General features: G+C 36.6%; 1 protein-coding gene across 4 annotated transcripts in view; it reads right to left on the reverse strand.

Annotated features, from left to right (window-relative positions):
• The window catches only part of myo1b (myosin IB), a 100,309-nt gene that overhangs the window by 75,615 nt on the left and 6,115 nt on the right, over nucleotides 1-18,579 (reverse strand). For all 4 annotated transcript variants that reach the window (XM_084122783.1, XM_084122782.1, XM_084122781.1 and 1 more), the window contains exons 2-3: nucleotides 14,247-14,387; nucleotides 10,088-10,203 (exon numbers count right to left, since the gene is read on the reverse strand). In XM_084122783.1, coding sequence (XP_083978909.1) covers nucleotides 10,088-10,203; nucleotides 14,247-14,372 — 242 coding nt within the window. In that variant the 5' untranslated portion in view covers nucleotides 14,373-14,387. The remainder of the gene's footprint in view (nucleotides 1-10,087; nucleotides 10,204-14,246; nucleotides 14,388-18,579) is intronic.

Consider the following 18,579-nt stretch of genomic DNA (forward strand, 5'->3'; position numbering starts at 1 on the left):
TAAGGATTCATTAGTTTGAATATACATTGAAACAAACACTATAATAACATCTTAGTTAATGACTTTATTTTTTACAAAACATCCCATACTATATATTTAACATACGAGCAGAAATTGGCGAACAAAAGCTTATTTGATGTGGCAGTAGTCTATTTTACAGTAAAAACTTTAAAATCTATCCAAAACTAGTCAACGAAATTTTGTCTAAACATTCATATTTCGTCTGTAACATACCGTTTTTATGATATATTAGGGCATATAAATGTTAATTTGCAGTTTAATACATTGCTTTTACAAAGACATTTTATTTCAACATATTTCAGTCGATTTTTACTCATCTCAGTATAGCAATATAGTTTGGTAAAAGCTAAACTAGTAGATGTGTTCATGTAAAAATAACATGTTTACTAATGTAAGTGCCTGTAAACAACAGCGCACATCTGTGCCGTTCATTCATTCACACAGACACGCGATTCATATTTAAACAGTCTTTTTGCGGTTTACAGACACTATTCCATATCGCAATTAGAACAAAGCACTGAAGAATAAAGACTATTCACAATCCTCAGCTGGATCCGTTGCTCCTCGAAATGAAAAAGGTAAATTTTTCCAGGATTATATTACTATTACGCTACTATTATTCCTCACAGTGTCGCAAAACAACGTAAAGTACATGAATCTGATTAAACTTGATGTGTTTTATCGAGCTGATGTGGGCGTTGACAGGTTTGCATGGATTGCCTCAGATCATTTGCATTTGAATAGCGTGCGCTCACCATTGGCGTGTTCATATTAGCAGATAATAAACTGAAATGAGAACGACTGACATCTCTCTCTTTTCATACAGATTACATAAACAGATTTTTTTTTTGAATTAGATCATTTAAAAGTAGACACTTAACTGTGCATAAAGAAATTGCTCATGCCTGGGTGAATAGTATTTGTCGAGTTTTGTTTAAGTTTAGAGACGTGCTCCAGAAAAAAAGTTCACGGAGATGGAGATGCAGAAAGCACACCCTGTTTATTTTCTTTATTTTACAAAAGCACAATGTTTTGTTTCGATTGTAAGTGGACACATAAAAAAGTAGACAAGTTACAGTTTATTTTTTCATATTTCTTAAGTATTTTTTGCTGCTATGTGAAAAAAAAATCGAGCAAAACGCACCGGCGCGTTTGCCGAACCCAGAGGGTTAATAAATCTGTTTGAATGAATGATTCAATGACTCAAATCAACAATTTTTTTTCAAGTCACTTGTAGCCAACTATTGGCGTAACAATGTAATTGATAAAATCTTTATTTGAAGTGTCAAGTTACTTTCAAAATGTGATTTACTCTATTTTGATCTCTGCCATAGACATCAGTATTTATATCCGAACTATATATCCAAACTTTAAACTTCTGTGAACCAGTACTTCTATGATAATGTGAATTATTGTAACAGAAATAATGATACTGTATGGTTGAGAAGACTGTCCCATACCTACACGACAACTCTTCAGGTCAACGGCAGCGGTCAAATGCAGATCTCAATGTTCCACTGTGATCATACTTGTCAAAGGTTTAATACATTTTACATTTACATTTATGCATGTGGCAGGCGCTTTTATCCAAAGCGACTTACATTGCAATCCAAGGTACACATTTACATTCTTATCAGTTCTTGCTTTCCCTGGGAATCGAACCCATGAACTTGATGATGCAAGCACCAACGCTCTACTGTTTGAGCTACAGGAAAATAGACATCGAATCATTGTCATTTAAGAATAGGATTATGTGGGTGTCTGAATTGAGATGTTCCTGAGAACACTTTCAGTCCTGAATTATAAAAAAGCTCTGTTTAGTAAAGCAATAGAGCAAAATGTGCTGAACACATGGGACAACATTCTGCATGAACCTCAGACAGAGATGTCATAAAGACCATTGAAGGGACAGTTCACCCTCAAAAAAGATGGGAATTCTGAATGCAGACAACCTCATTCACAGTCTGATTCGACTGAATTGCTCTTACCACACTCAGATGGCCACTAAGCCAAAGACAGCAGAAAAGTGTTTGGGAGGGAGAGGTGACACCAGGGCTCTTGAACCATGTGTGGTTGCCAGAATGAAGTGTTTCACATTCACGCTGGGTCATTAACTAAAACCATCTCAACACCAAAGTTCAGGCTCACATTCCAGCGTTCAGATAAGATCCAATGCATAGCATTTCCAAACATACAGTACTATCGAATACAATTTTTGCCTTCTGATAACATACACTATTTATCTACAAATGCATGCATTTTTTTTTTCTGAAGCAGATGTTTTTGAGGGTAACTATCACTTCTACCAAACAGTGTTTATTGTAATAATAATAATAATAATAATAATAATAATAAAACATTTACATTTATGCATTTAGCCCTCTTTTATCCAAAACGACTTACAATAGACGAGGATAACCAATTGGTCAACAATATTATTAGTTTACAATGCCATGTTTACAGAAAACAATTAGCACAGGAAAAATACAGAGAAAAGAAACATTTTTTTTTATTATTTATTATTATTTTGTTTTATACAAAATATAGAACAAATTACGGGTGTAATGGTTCTAATTACTCAGCACATAGTGAACCTTGACCCTAGAGCCCTGACCCTAAAACCGTGATACAAATCGAACTGTTCAGAAAAAACTACTGACTACAGACTAGTCAAATGAAAATAAAGAAAATAAGAACAAATAATCAAACTATAAGAAAATACATACAATAGAGGCCTATATAGATACAAATGAAATAATCAGTGCTTTTCAGGTTTTTGAGGTAGGTTTAAAATTTTTCATGTATAGAAATCGAATAAAGTAATCAAATGTAAAATAACACTGCATTTAATCGTCACTGTATAAAAAAAATTAAAAAAAATAAAATAAAAAATCAATCCTTAAAGTTAAAAAAAAGTTATTCAGTCAAGAGCAGAGTGATTTATTTGTCTTTTGTTGTTTGATTAACATTAAAAACAAAGACAGCAGCAGGCATATTAGGCTGCTGTCACTTTAAGACAATGTATGGATCCAAAAGTGATACCTCTACAAGTTGGTCTTATGTTCACACATAACCGACTATATGTTTGCTAGGATACTCGCCAAGACAGGCAAGCTTTGGACATAATTTTGTGTGAATGTGTCTGTTCAAGCAAAACACGAAGAGAAGGAGAACTAAATTTTGTTATAAATTTCACATGCTGTCTGAGGCACATTTATTTCCAAACCATTTGAGATTTGAGATTAACCACGGTGCAAGTGCGTGTCGAACCGTGGGTGGAGAACGATACGGCTCGCTTTTTTACCATGAACCGTTACAATGTTAGAACAAATATAAAATTATAAATACACCATGAAATTACAGAGTTGGATTTCGCAAACTAATTTCTTAGCATTCTAAGTCCTGCACCAGTGTTTTCTCTGGGCTGTCAGATTGGCCTGTTATTTAGACCTCTTGTGAGGGTACATAGCTCTTGTTAAGATATAGTGGCAACCAGCAGATGTTTGCCACCTCCAGTGAGTGTCTTTAAACACGCTACCATCTGTGGTGATTAGTGAGCATGGTGGTCTCAGACACTTTATTGTCTCCATGGCTCTGATCACCCCTGAAGCTCAGCTACCTGTTCCAACAAACCCCCAATGCTAAGAAAACCCTTAGAGATAAAACCTTTACAATTGATTGGTTAACAATAGATTTATTGCAACTGGACACGTCCTGTTAAAAACAGGTGGGAATATGAGTTCTCAATGCCTCAGGCCCATCTGCACACTCTGTCCTCTTTCAAAAACACACTGTAGTTTTACATGATTCAAAATCAGCAATAATAATGTGGTCTTAACCCTTTAAAACCGGATGTGTCGTCGACGACACAGCCAACCAAGCTGTATTCATGTCACTGTAACTCTTCAACCGTTTGCACTATCAAAATAATTTAAATAGTTCCTGAAAGTAGACATCATGCGCTTTTCGCCAATATACGGCTTATTACGGTAATGTCCTGCTTTCCGTCTGCAAATGACAGCAGCGCGAGATGGAAGGATTTGAACAGAGAGATTCGACGCGCGGCAGGTTAGAGTGTTTTGGATTGCATAAAATAATAAAAGAAACAAACAAATACATGGCGAAAGAAGTGTTAGACAGCAGAAGAGGGGATTGGGATGATTTTTAATGAAATTTGGGAGGCGGATGGCCGTTACTCTTTCACGTATGTAAGCATGTAGTGCGTGCGTGTGCATGCTTGAATGGGTGCATTTGTATGTGTGTGTGTATGAAAAAAAGTATCCTAAATGAAAACTGTGCAACTCAATGTCACAAAAAAAAATTTGTATATATGTATTATAGTTAATTTTTCAACTTTAAAGTGTTAGTTTCTTTCGTAAGAAACTACATGTAAGCATGTAGTGCGTGCGTGTGCATGCCTATGAATGCGTGCATTTGTATGTGTGCGTGTATGAAAAAAAGTGTCCTACATGAAAACTGTGCAACCCAATGTCACAAAAAAGACTTGTATATATGTATTATAGTTCATTTTTCAACTTTAAAGTGTTAGTTTCTTTCGTTCATGATTTTTTCTGCTTTTTTTCTAAATAAAAATCAGTAAATTTATTCTCGTTTTTTTTATTTTTGTCTATTTAAATTCTATTTACAAACTCACCACACACAATAATGGTCAATAACTGTAATTTGTTGAAAGCTTACCTTTTTCTGAAAAAGATGACACCTTGCACATGAAGATAGCACATTGTTTTAGAATTTTACAGTCAAAAAATCAAATTATGTGAAAAACACCTATTTTAGCTTCAGGTTCTAAAGGGTTAAAACAGCGGAGTCATCCAAACAGAGGCCGGACACAGTGAGCACAGGGAAAGTCTGTGCGTGCTCGACTCTGTAAAAGAGATCCAACAAATTACTGCATTTAAAGTCGCATTTAAATTAAAAAACAAAATGAAAGTTTACAGAGTTTCACAGTACTACATTAAACTACTATATTTAATGTTGAATATAATATATAATGAAGCAAAGAGGGAATATTTGTGGGTCCTTATAATGCCAAATGTCTTGATTTAACCAGTAAAAAAGGGAATACATTATTTTATGTAGTCGTGCCAGATTGCCAGATTGAAGTTATATGCGTCTAACATAATTCTGTATTTTCAGAATCATGTATTTTTTCTTTCTGGTGTCACCATTGCCAACTGCATTGGGGACCAGGAACAAGTCCAAGCCCATTCAAGTTCACCCCTCATGTCCATGCATTTTTTTGCGTTTTAATCAACAGTAAATTTGTTAACTTGTTACAATATGTCTTAGAAGTAATAATAATAAAACCCTCTTCTTTATTTTGGCTTAAAGTATCACGATAGTATCGTATCGTGAGCACTGCATCGGGAATCATATCGAATCATGACATGAGTGTATCATTACACCCCTAACAGTGGATGAAGAGCAATCATCACATACAGTATCACTATCCAGCAAATACACTAAAGACGGACAATATAAACCCCAATGGTCATGAACAGCTGTTAAAATCGATAAGGGCTGAGTGACCTCTTAATGGATAGGAAAAGATTATTAGGGAAGGACAACTTCCAAACCCTGTCATAGTCTCATCTTACAAAAGATCTACCACAATAACCCCAAGCAGATGGCCTGACTTGGAGATTAAAATCAAATTATGGAGTCTTTTACAAAGTCCTGAAAAACCTCACAGTCTTTGAGTAGGACCTAATTAAAAGAGACCTTAATCCAAGCCTCTCATCCAAGATAAGAATTATTCTTAGGTCTAAAAAATACTGTACACTATGACCATGGTGTCCAGTCCTGCTCCTGGAGGGCCAATGTACTGAAGTCAATGTACTCCAACTTGCCTGGAAGTTTCTAAGGTTGTACATAAAAATCGCTCCCTATACCCTATTCCCTATACTACTCCACTAAATAAGAGTGTCCAGTCTGTCTTCTGGAAGGACAATGTCCTAAAGAGTTTAGCTTCATTTTTGCTCCAGCACACTTGCCTCGAAATTCCACTAATACGGTATACTGAATTAGCGAATGAAAACCAGTGAGCCAATTCGGACATTGAGTGTACCAGAATAACTTTGCAGGGTAGTGCAACAGTGCTAGTGCATGGGTATTTTAGCAGCTAGCCATTAAAGGCACAATATGTAACTTTTTTGCTTTAAAAATAGCAAAAATCACTATATTTATGTTATATATTTTTTTTAGTTGTGTACTTTCATTATCCCGACTGTTTCCAACAACTTTCAAACCAGGAGAAATTTGTAATTTAATTCGAAGACACGTCACGTTTCTTTATTTCCGTTTTGTCGCCGTCAATGGCGTCATATCCGCGTTGTCCCTGGTTTCCGCTCGTACTGCCATAGCAACCAGAGCTATGAACCAGAGCCCTCTGATAGTAACCAAGGCGACAGACGTGGACAACTGTGTAGTTCGCAATGTCTATCTGCACGCTGTTGTCGTTTCATTCAAACATTATGGACCATGGCAAGCAGACTTTGGATAAAAAAGGAGAACTAAAACGAAAATCAATATCAGCACGGTGTTTTCGAGATGCCTAGAGCTCCCATAGACAGTATATAAACGAGAGCTCCACGTCCGAGACTTCGACCGCTCCTACATGTACTTTATTAAACAGGTGAGCACATTTACATAAAACTAATCAATGTTATATAGTTCAACAATGATAAAATGTTAGAATATGATCTGTATGTTATTCTAATGCTGATCTAGCTTACTGCTAGTCTCATACAGACAAACTAACACATAAATTTCAACACATTCAAATGCAGTTTAGTGTGATAGTGTAATGTTAGACCAAGTGAAACAGCGCTGCGTTACCTCACAAGTTTAATTTGTCTAATAAACTGACCTGTGAGTAGTAATTCTGCATTTGCTTGTAGTTCGGTAGAATGAAATGTCCATATTCCTTTTATATCCGCGGGACTCACGTCGCGTGTGGAGCTGATAGCTGTCTCTCAGTAATCCCGAACTGCTTCATATCACAGTCATGATAAAAACATTGATGTATTCAGTCATCCATAAACATTATTAGATCGGGCGGCTTGACGTTGACAACAAGATCCATAATTCTTAGCAAATGTTGCGTCATCAAACTACGCCTTTGTTATTGTAAAGAGGTTAGTGACCCCTAGCGGCGAAAAAATTACATACTGTACGTTTAAGTGTACATCGGTTGTACACTTGATATTTAGATGCATTATGGGATTGAATGAGAGCACTCGATAATATCCACCATGGTTTCGGATACCGATATAGTTGTGTCCCAAATTACAATCTATACACTATGTACACAATGTGCTTATGCACTATGCACTTATACACTATGTACTTAATATGCACTATGTACTCAACACTTTATATAATCTTTATAAGGTTAGTTTGTCATTCAACATCAGAGTCTGAATGCCCCCCCGCTCCACTATGTAATTACAGCTGCAACAGTTGAGTGCAAGAAGTGTCCAACATTCCACACTTCATTTTTTCAGTTAATTAAGCGCATCATTCGGGTATTTAAAGTGCACTTTTTTGGGGGGAATTTTCAGTGTGAACACACTACTCACTATTTATACTACAAAACGGCATAGAATAGTGCATAAGTAGTACACAAATTGGAACACACCACTTCATTAGTTTGTTCAAGTGTGTATAATTAGGATTGAAGCTAAACTCAATGCAACTAAGCAGCATGCATTGCATTCATCATATTGTTAAACTATCTTCACTTTTCAAGGTCATTGACTGCAAAAGTGCCCATGAGCAAAGAGGGCTGATTTCAAATTGTACACTTGCAGGGGGTCCTGCAACAGCTGAGCAACTACCATTGAAATCAATGGGAATGATAGCACATCGCTTTAAGTATTATACACCTTTATTCCACAAGTTAAAAGTCTGGCTATATGACCCTAGGCTCTTCATAATATTTCAGAAAATGATAATACAAGCACAGACTTGACAAAAAAAAAAATCACCCAAAAGCTTGACAGTAGTTTGAGCGGAGGGGCTCTGGGCCATTTCGCTACTTCCACTGTCTGACTGCTCTGTTTACAGAGGTGATGAGCTGATGATCATAAATACAGCCTAACTTGTGCTGTTAACAGAACCGGTTACGGCCCATTGTCCCAGGACGCCTGAATGTACGAGCCCGGGAGGCCTGTAAACCCAGAGCCATCTAAAAGGTCCGCTTCTCAGGCATGACAGGAAAAGCAGCTGCCCTGGAATGAGCTCAGAGTCTGGCTTCAGATCAGAGGAGCATCGACCCTGACATCACTGTAACAGTGCTAAGACTAAAACATATGAATATGGAAGGAATTAAGACTGAAGGAGAACTTGCATACCACAAAAAATATTTACTTAAAGCAGATCAGATGAACATGATGATCCCAGAAACAGAAGAGAGATCAATTTAGAAACAGGAGGAGAGCAAACTATGAACATATAGGCGAAAGTATCAAAAGATCATAAAGGAAAAAAAAAATATTGGGAAAGAAAATACAGCTGTACACAGCTGTTTATTTAAACTTTCTTTTCCAGGGGAGAGTGTATAGAATGAGTAGGAAAAGCGTATTGGAACAGCCATTCCATTCTCAATGACTCTTGTTTTGAGAGTTAGATATGATGTTTTTCAGAGGGCAAGTGTGCATCTGCCGATCAAACAAAGCAGACTGCTTTGTTTTGATTTGGCAGTCTGGTCAGGCGGCTAGCAGCCCACTAGAGAGACAGATGGTCATTAGCTGGAGCAGGACAGGACAGTGAGCTGGAGTAGCCCCTCCCCCGGCAGCAGGGCTGGACAACATGTCTCAGGGGTCGAGTGAATGGAGTACACTCTGTTTATGCACAACTACTCTGCAAAAGCACTTCTTGCAAACATGACATCGCTGGGGGACTTTCACTTATTATTGATAAAAGTGCTTTATAAAATCTGCATGGCATTTCCAACCCTGTGTATTCATGTCTAAACCGATTTTCTCAAGTTTGTGCTCTGCTGACCAGAAAGCGGGCCCTATCATACATCCGGTACAATGCGGCGCCAGGCGCAGTGTTTTTTGCTAGTTTCAGCCCGACGCAGTTATCATTTTCAAGTCCTGCACCACGTGGTTTAAAAATGCAAATGTATTTTCACCCATTTGTGCACCCATGAGCGTGCTGGTCTGAAAACGAGGTGTGTTCAGGCGCATTGTTGGCGCGTTGCTATTTTGAGGCAACTGAAATAGACTTTGCGCCATTGACCAACAAAAACCTGGTCTAAAGTCAATGGCGCAGTATTTTTCTTGTTATTTAAAGAGCTCATTAGTAATGTGCCCCTATAGGCGGGTCCACAACGCGCGTACATTTTGTCCCATAGATGGTCTGCTTGCGCACTTTAACCTCACACACAAGCAGATCCGTTTCCTCTCTGGTGAAGCGTTCAGTTTTTCCGCTTGCAAATTCTGCCATGTAAATAGCGAATCCGCCATGGCGCGAGTGCAACTGGCTTTTAAAGGGAATGTGAGATGAGACTCTGATTGGTTTATTGCACATTACGCCCAAAACACACCCATTACTCATTAAGAGAATAGGGCGACCCTTTTAGACCATGCGCGCCGACCATTTCTCCCGTCGTCAAACTAGCAAAAGTGGATTTGGACACGCCCTAAGTGCACCTGCGCCGTGCGCTTTAGACCATGCGCTTATATCGTTTAAATAGGACCCAGTGACTCTGTTGGACAGTGCTCCCAAAAGATTAGAATCTGTGCTGTAACTTATTGCTAACTGTTCCTAACTTTAGTGCTAAAAACTAAATGTTAAAATAGGAAGAAACAATTGAATTCCCTGCCTACGGCCCAAGATGCTGGTATAGGCTACCCTACATAGGACAAGCTGTTTGGAAAATGGATGGAAAAATAATATGAAATATAAACAAAATTTAATCAAATAAATTTGCAAACATCAGTCAAATAACCAAAATGGTGCTGACATACTGTCTAACCCCAATTGTGTGCAATCTTGCGACACAGAGGTCAATGGATGAGAGGGATTCTAAACTCACATGTGTGGACTGAGCTCATAGAAGTTCCTGTTGCGATACTCCTCCACCTTTTCTGCTGTGTAGATGGGCAGGGACTTGTAGGGGTTCATTGAGATCACCACACTGCCAATGTATGTCTGTGGAGGAAAGTGAAAGAAGCAGTGAACCACTGATCAACAAACAAGAATCAAGCATGAGAATTTGTGAAAATACCTGATATGAGTAGAGACAACATAACCAGTCATATATTCAATATACAGTATATAGACTAATTTTGGTACCCAAGTGTTGTCACTGCACACTGTTTATGCACGGGTCAAGCCAGTTGTAATGAAAAAAACGGTGCCTATTATGAAAATGATGGTAATTGTGAATTTGTACTGTTATTGTGACAACCCTAAAAGCTCACTGTATTTATTCTTGTCAAATCTAGTTCATCCCCTGCTGTGAGACACAGACATCAGCATGCACATTTGCTGGCTCATTCTGTTGTAGGAACAGCGGTGGCAGCAGTGTAGGGGAGTAACGCTACAATATGCCTCCGTCTGCACGATCCAGATGGGAATTCCTGGGTATTGTTCAGACAGGCGGGGGGCCCACAAGCAACTGAACAAGAGAACACAAACAAAAATGTTCGGAATCCCAGGAAGCATCAACATCACAGGGTGGTCAAAAGTGGACAACTGTGTATGAAGTAGTCTATTTCAGAAGACTTATACAAACATTGAATCGTTTATTCCAGCTTCTCTTTCTTTAAGTCTATCTTTCCGCATAGGCTACACTACAACTAATTTTCAACTTATCACGCTAAAAGCAAATCTCAAATGTCTGAGGGACCTCAGAACAATGTCTATGTCTTGCTGCCGTCTTCAACCTTTCATTACAGTGAGTGTTGCATAAGGCTTGCAGCTGGAGGATCAGACCTCTCCCATGGCAACACAGCCTACTGTCAAGGTGTTCACAAGAGGCATAATGAATGCCTAAGATATAAAAAACAATTGTAAATGGACAGATGAAGTGAAAGTTGAAGAGAAAAAATAAATCAATCACAATACACTAACCATCAAAAAAGTTTGGAGCCATTGGGACAATTCCAACAACTGAATTTATCTTAAAAGCTTTTTGAACTAAATTCCTAAAATGACATTTGTAGACATAATTTGTGCCTATATATTTATTTTTTTGCAAAGCAAAATGAATAGTTTACATTGAAATATAAAAATAAAAAAGTACATTAATAAGTAACTAAATAAACAAATGAAAATTAGATTAACTACATAGAAGGAAAATCAGTTAACAAATGGTCTGCCTACATTTAACTCATTGAATACTGTCATTTACTAATTATTATTCCCAAAAGAATCAACCATGAGAGAGGGAATCTAGACAGAAGTTGGCAACTTTGAGGAAATAACTAAATTCACATAAATTAATTTATGTTATTTCATAGTTTGATGACATGGAACTTAGTAAAAAAAAAAAAAAAAAAAAAACATTCTTCAGTATTATTAACTTCAGAGCGATTCTTCTTTCACACAAACAGAAGAGGACTGACATCTCTCATTTCAATAAGTAATATGATAACATCCTCCCATTCCCAGATGTATTTAAACACTGTCAACAATGGTGACATCGGGGACACTAGAGATGAGACTACTATCAGTGCATTATAACAGGAGTGGGCCAGTCTAAGGGCGTTTTCACACCTGAAAGTCCGCACCCAAGGTCCGAATCAAAGTTCATGTTTTGATACATTTTATACATTTGGTAAGTTTTGGTTTGGGTTTCACATTGTTCACAATTATGCGAGCACACTAAAAACTTTACATGACATAATTGCGTCCTGTTTTTATCATCTATGTGGGCTGCATCTTGACCATTGATTGGTTTGTAAACGGACGTGTGTCTGACGTCAATTCGGCAGGTAACTTTGACAAGAATGAATGAACAGACGCATGTGGAAATGTGCAAATACACACATTCCCATTAATACATTTGTTATTTCTTGCAGTTAATTATACAGAGCAAAGTTTAATGATATCAATAAATACAAGGACCTTTGTTTCATAATTCCGCTCTTATTGCCTGCTGTATCTAAAACTGGACCCATCATAGCCTCTTTTTACAGGGCATTGATTAGATAAGGAGATAACTCTTTGTTAAGTTAGTATTGTACTGGTGAAATGTAAGCGATATGATGGACAGTGATGTAAGCTTCTTGGCATACATAGATGATACTGAGAGTGGAGACACTCCTAGAAACTTCATGAACCGTACAATATAAGCTTAAAGGGTTAGTTCGCCCAAAAAAAGAAAATTCTGTCATTCATTACTCACCATTTATAAGGGTCAATTTTAATGGTGCCACACAAAATGCAAACAGGCCATTCAGCTGGATCATTTAATCTTGATATTTCCTAGTACTGAAAGCAAGTTTTTATAAGGTGTGGTGACTAACCCAGCAATTAATTTGGAACATTTTTCATTGATTTCATTGCCCCACATAAAGATAAATCTAACAAAATCTTCCAAGGACATGTTACCTTGGATACGTTGGGCATGGACACCTGTTTGTTTTTGATTATCATCTCAATTGTGGTGATGCTCACGTTACATTGCAGTTCTAAGTCATCATGAAAGCATTTTATTTGCATGTGTTTTAAAGCCATATCAGATTAAACGTCTGATATAAGTTTTTCTGAGCACTCTTTTGCATCTTATTGAACTTAAACTGTCAAAAACTCTCAAACACAGTCAGTTATGTCTGTGAACGTAAACAGCTGGGAAAGAAATCACAACTGTATATTAGATCGGTGTATTAAAGTGACAGCAGTTTAATGTACAGTACCTGTTGCTGTCTATGCTGTTAATGTGAATCAAACAACAAGAGAGGAGATAAATGAGTACAGCTCACTCAGGGGAGGAGCTAAGCTAATAGGGCAAACTCACACACAATGGAGTGCATTCCTAAACAACTCATTTTAAGACACTGTTTCTGATTTATGGAGAAAATAACAAATGGATTGGATGGCCATAATATGGTGGTTGCGTACACAAACTGAGGACACAATTATGTAAAAAAAAAAGAAAGTAAATTTTGCATAAAAGGTTCCCTTGAATAATGAAGTGTGTAAGTTATGCTAAAAAATATATTGATTGTTTTCAAACTTAAAACTCACAGTATCTGCCACTGGTCAAACGAGAGATAACCAATGCCGTCTTCAACCTTTCATTACAGTGAGTGTTGCATAAGGCTTGTAGCTGGAGGATCAGACCTCTCCCATGGCAACACAGCCTAAATTCCCATACATTAATTTCTGTTATTTCATAGTTTGATGACATGGAACTTAGTACAAAAAAAACAAACATGCTTCAGTATTATTAACTTCAAAGCGATTCTTCTTTCACACAAACAGAAGAGGACTGACATCTCTCATTTCTATGAGGAATATGATAATATCCTCCCATTCCCAGATGTATTTAAACACTGTCAACAATGGTGACATCGGGGACACTAGAGATGAAACTACTATCAATGCATTAGAACAGCAGTAGGCCGGTCTAAGTTCATGTTTTGATACATTTGGTAAGTTTTGGCCTCACACACTGAGAACACAATTATGTAAAAAAAATTTTTTTTTTAAATGTTTGCATAAAAGGTTCCCTTTAAGAATGAAGTGTGTAAGTTATGCTAAAAAAAAAATATTGACTGTTTTCAAACTCACAGTATCTGCCACTTGTCAAACAAGAGATAACCAATTGACTTGAGCCAATACAGAGCAATGCTTTAATAGTGAAACAGAGCCACAGAGCTTGATATAAGAAAAGTAGAAAATCCTCAATTCTTCTTGATATCCATTCACATTGCATATCCTGATTCATTAGACAACTATATACTTATTTATATTAATTATTACATTTCCCTGCCTGAATACTACTCTTAGACATAGCCTAACTATTTCTAACTGTTTTTATAGTATTTATCTACGTTTTAATTTATGTATTCTTATGTTTACTGTCTGTTCATTTGTCTTTAATAATATTTGAACTTTATTTGTTAGGACTTTTTGCTGTGGCATCAAAGTACTTAAAGTAATAAATGGGAAGCCTCAAAACTTTTCTACTTTCGATATTAAATCAAAAAACGACTGAACGATTGATACACGGATTCATTACTTACATAGATCTCGTTGTGATCGAACCGCTTCTTTAGATTCTCAATGAAGGTGTCTTCTGACAGGGGCTCAAGGAGGACCATATCGCCCACCCCTATCATATTGTCGAGAAGTGATGTCTTCACCTCCATTTTGGACAGCACCCCCTAGAGAGAAATTTAGACAATTATATATCAGAAAAAAGTAGGCCTTGACTTATACGTTACCTCCATTGACTAGATGCATGTCTGTATATAGATTATTTCAAAATACATTAAAAATACAATTTATACTGACAAATGACTTGAATACAACTCTTCAATGATAAACGTTATACATTTTTGATAAAAAAATTATTTTGATATTTTTGTGGATATTATTGTTAACTAAAACCAAAACAATTCATTTCATTTATAATGAAACAAACACAATGTACATAAAAAAAAAAAAAAATCTAATTTCTGTTTAAAGAACTAAAACACACACTAAAAGCAAAGTTTATAAAAGCAAACATAAAAAAACTTTTGTCTGACAAATTCTGTCTGGTATAAAATTACTTGGTTACACCACTAAATGGTGCAAAGGATAAAACCATGTGAAAACACCATGAATACCAAGACAACATTTCCCAAAAATTTGACATGCATTTTCAATTGAGTTTAAGATTTTATCCACTTTTTGGACACTTATTTGTCACTGACCCATCTAACCCAGCATTCTACGCTTGGTCCTTTCACGGTGCATTAATGGTGCATTAATGCTGGTGTCTGTTCATATTGATAAAACGTCACCATCAGCTTCTTGCACTTCTTAACTAAAATAATTCTGGATTTGCAAAGCAGCACTTGACTGGACTGGCATGTTCAGTTCTGTTCAGGACACTATGGACACAAGATATTCCACCGGGAATTATGTAACAAAAAACCCTTGTCCTAGCTAATGACCCATAGATATTCCCAAGATGTTTGAGGGGTCGAGTCATACATTTTTTTTACCACTTTCTCACTAAACAAAGTGAACAGCAAAAAAAAAAAAAAAAAAACTTTATTTAAATGTTTACTTTAAGCAAACCCATCATGTAACATTAAATTGTGATTTCACAGTTAAACAGCTAAACTGCTAGGTGCGCTAATTTTTCCCTTCTCTGGTCACTAATGCAGGTGCCAATCACATTCAGGGCTTTGATACCAGGCTTTACCGAGCCCCTAAACCCCCATGCACTGTTCAAACAAATGGGCAATGGCAAACTGTAGTGCTCAGCATAAAGCTCCTCCAATAAGAGCCTATGTTTTCACTCCCAGCGAAAAAACAACAAAGCACCCCGCATCGCCAGTCCTAGTCAAACATCAGCAATGAAACAAGTCCCAAATAAAGGGCAGACAGTGTAATGCATTGTGGTTTGTTGATAACATAAACAAGTGTCATTTGAGTGCACTGATAAGCATGACTGAAGTTTAATGTAAATTAAGGATTAAGAGGTGAAAGCCAACAGCAGATCTTGGACTGTTAAGATTGCCAGTATTTAGGGTGGAATTATTCATCAACTTTCAGACTTTGCTGCCCTGGTGTCAGAAATTAAAAAGAGCCCATTAAACTGAAATCAGACTTTGGCTTTTTATCCACTAGTGTACTCATAAACATTGGCATTACATTTAGCAGATAAATGTACAATAGAAAAAAATATTGCTCATCTTGCACATCATACAAAGTTTTTCCCAATCAAATCATCTCTCTAGAAGGAAAATGTCCCTCCCCTAATACGGTTTGCCAGAAACTATATAGTAGCAAATCGTGGATCACAGCTGAAATAAACAACACATAAAAAAAAAAAAAAAAAAAAACATTGATATGTGCCACTGCCACCTATACTTCATGTTTGAACATCTGAAATGAAAACTCTGCTCGTCATTTCATTGGTTCTTCAGCTTTTTATTATTATTATTATTATTATTATTATTATTATTTTAAAGGGACAATACCTTTAAGGTCTTTTTTTTCCAATATAAAATAGTGTGGAGCACATTAATTAAAAAAAAAGTAATAGGTATAATTTTTCAAATTCTAAATTATTAACTAACTAAAACAAATAAATACATAAGTAACTGCGCAGCTGCATAGGCTAAAGCACAAGATATATATTATTTTTCCCCCTTAAATAACACTAGCCTAAACATTAGCTAAACAATTAACAAAACTCACTTTGGAGACTGTAAAAAAAGACATATCTGACATATCTTAAAAAATAAAACGCTACAGAGTTCATGTTATGAATTAAATACACATTGATTTTTATTAAAGCTACTGAAGTTATTCAGTTAAGATCAGGAAGTGATTTTCTCTTTATATCTTGTTTTATTACCATTAATGACACAAGGTTTATTAGGCTGCGGTCCAAATGCACGGATCTAATGCACAGACACGCATCCGATAAGAGTTTAGTAGTCATGCGCTGTTTGACAGGTTTTTAATGCACTTCGGGTGTACGCGCTCAGAAAAGTTTATATCAGAATAGCGTGCACATAAAAAGCCTAACTGGCAAAGGCTTTAAAACACATGCAAATAAAGTTTAGTGACTGCGAAGAACTGCAATGTCACATGCGTGTAACCCTACCGCTGCGTTGCTATGTGAATTCATGATGTGAATGTATGTCAGTTTGTACAGTATGTTGGGACGCAGGAGCCAGAACTGCAACTGATGTAATGTGCGCTGTAGCACGATACTACGATATTTCTTCAAAAGCAGATCGTGGAGACATTTTAATCGTTCCCAATTTAAAATCGTGATATCGCACACCCCTACTTATATCGTCAACATGTTAAATAAGAGATATATAGATCTAAATACAAGAGATATCTTGTTAGATAACAAGAGTATACTACAGATCATACTTTTCTACCACATGCATGCCATTTTTGCCCATATGGTTAATTTCTGCACTCTAAACACTGACAGAGATTATCAAAGTGCTAAAATCATTAAATATTTTTTTTGCTTATAATACATATACTGTATGACCCTCACTGCTAATAAAATCACAGTTATCTCAGCCAACTACTTAGGATAGAACAATGAAGCTTTTTACAATTGTTTTTCTGTTTTGCATTATCTTTGCTGTCGAATAATAGTGGGGGAAACCACCTATCTCTATGTCTTGCTCAATTTGTGTCTTGGCAACAGCTGTAACCAAGCAGCCAGGGATATAATCAGCTACCTGCGGAAAAGGACAGTGGAAAGGACCACAGACTAAAGGTCATACAAGACATGGAGAAACCCTGGATGTATCCAGCGGTTCCAGTGTAAAGAGAATAATTCCAGGGCTCGCTCTCCCCACTGCATAGCAACTCCTGGCAAAATCTACAACTCTAACTGAATACCAGCTGCTCTGGAAGGGCAAATTATTGGCCAATAAACATTCTCCTCAGAAAACCAGTGTTTTTATTTCTTTAATCCATGATCATCAGTGCTTAAAATACTTAATGGTAAATATTTGGTTTCACATAGACAGACTTTATAAGAAAACTTGTTTAAGAATGGCATTTATTTTAATATCTTTTGGTTTATTTTATGTTGCCCGTATGCCACATGGCACAAATGGACAATTTATACTGTGGACTTTATACAGGAAGAGTAGAAAAACAAGCCAGGAGGAAACCAGGTAATAAACAGGCACCACCAAATATGTGGTATTAAATCTGCCAGTGATGGGGTGCATGGGTATGTCTCTGATCATAACATTTATTTCAATAACACCTTTTCTAGAAGGAAAGATTACAGTAGGGAGAAACATCAGAATGAAAGTCCCATCAAAAGGGGAAACTTGGAAACGGTTGTTCTACTAAAATTTACAAAAGTGTGGTCCGATCCTCAGCAAGCATGTGAATTAGTGCTGTTAGCCTAGTAGCCCAGATTCCCCCCAATGACATAACTACATTTAAACAGCACTGGAGTACATGGACCATATAATAAATCCTTCAGAATCAATCTACAGATCAAGAGAGGCAGGATTACGTTTTTTCTGACAAGGACAGCACATCATGTGGTATTTATTTTATTTAATCTGCAAAGATTTTGAAAAACTATTTTAAAAAATGTTTTAAAAACACAATTTTAATCGTTTGAGCCAAAGTAATGAACGAATGGCTGAATGAACGACCGAATGGCTAAATGAACGACCGAATGGCTGAATGAACGAATGATTGATTCTAGGCAACAATGGCTATTTGGTTGAATGTTGGTTCTCCTAAGATATATTGAATATCGTCAAGACTATATTGTGAAAAATATATATTTTCTGCTATGTTGCCCCACCCTGATACAGACTACTTCCCATTTTCACTATTGAAAAGGAACTGCTGCTT

The sequence above is a fragment of the Abramis brama genome (assembly GCF_963993115.1).
Source record: "Abramis brama genome assembly, chromosome: 8".
Taxonomy (NCBI): domain Eukaryota; kingdom Metazoa; phylum Chordata; class Actinopteri; order Cypriniformes; family Leuciscidae; genus Abramis; species Abramis brama.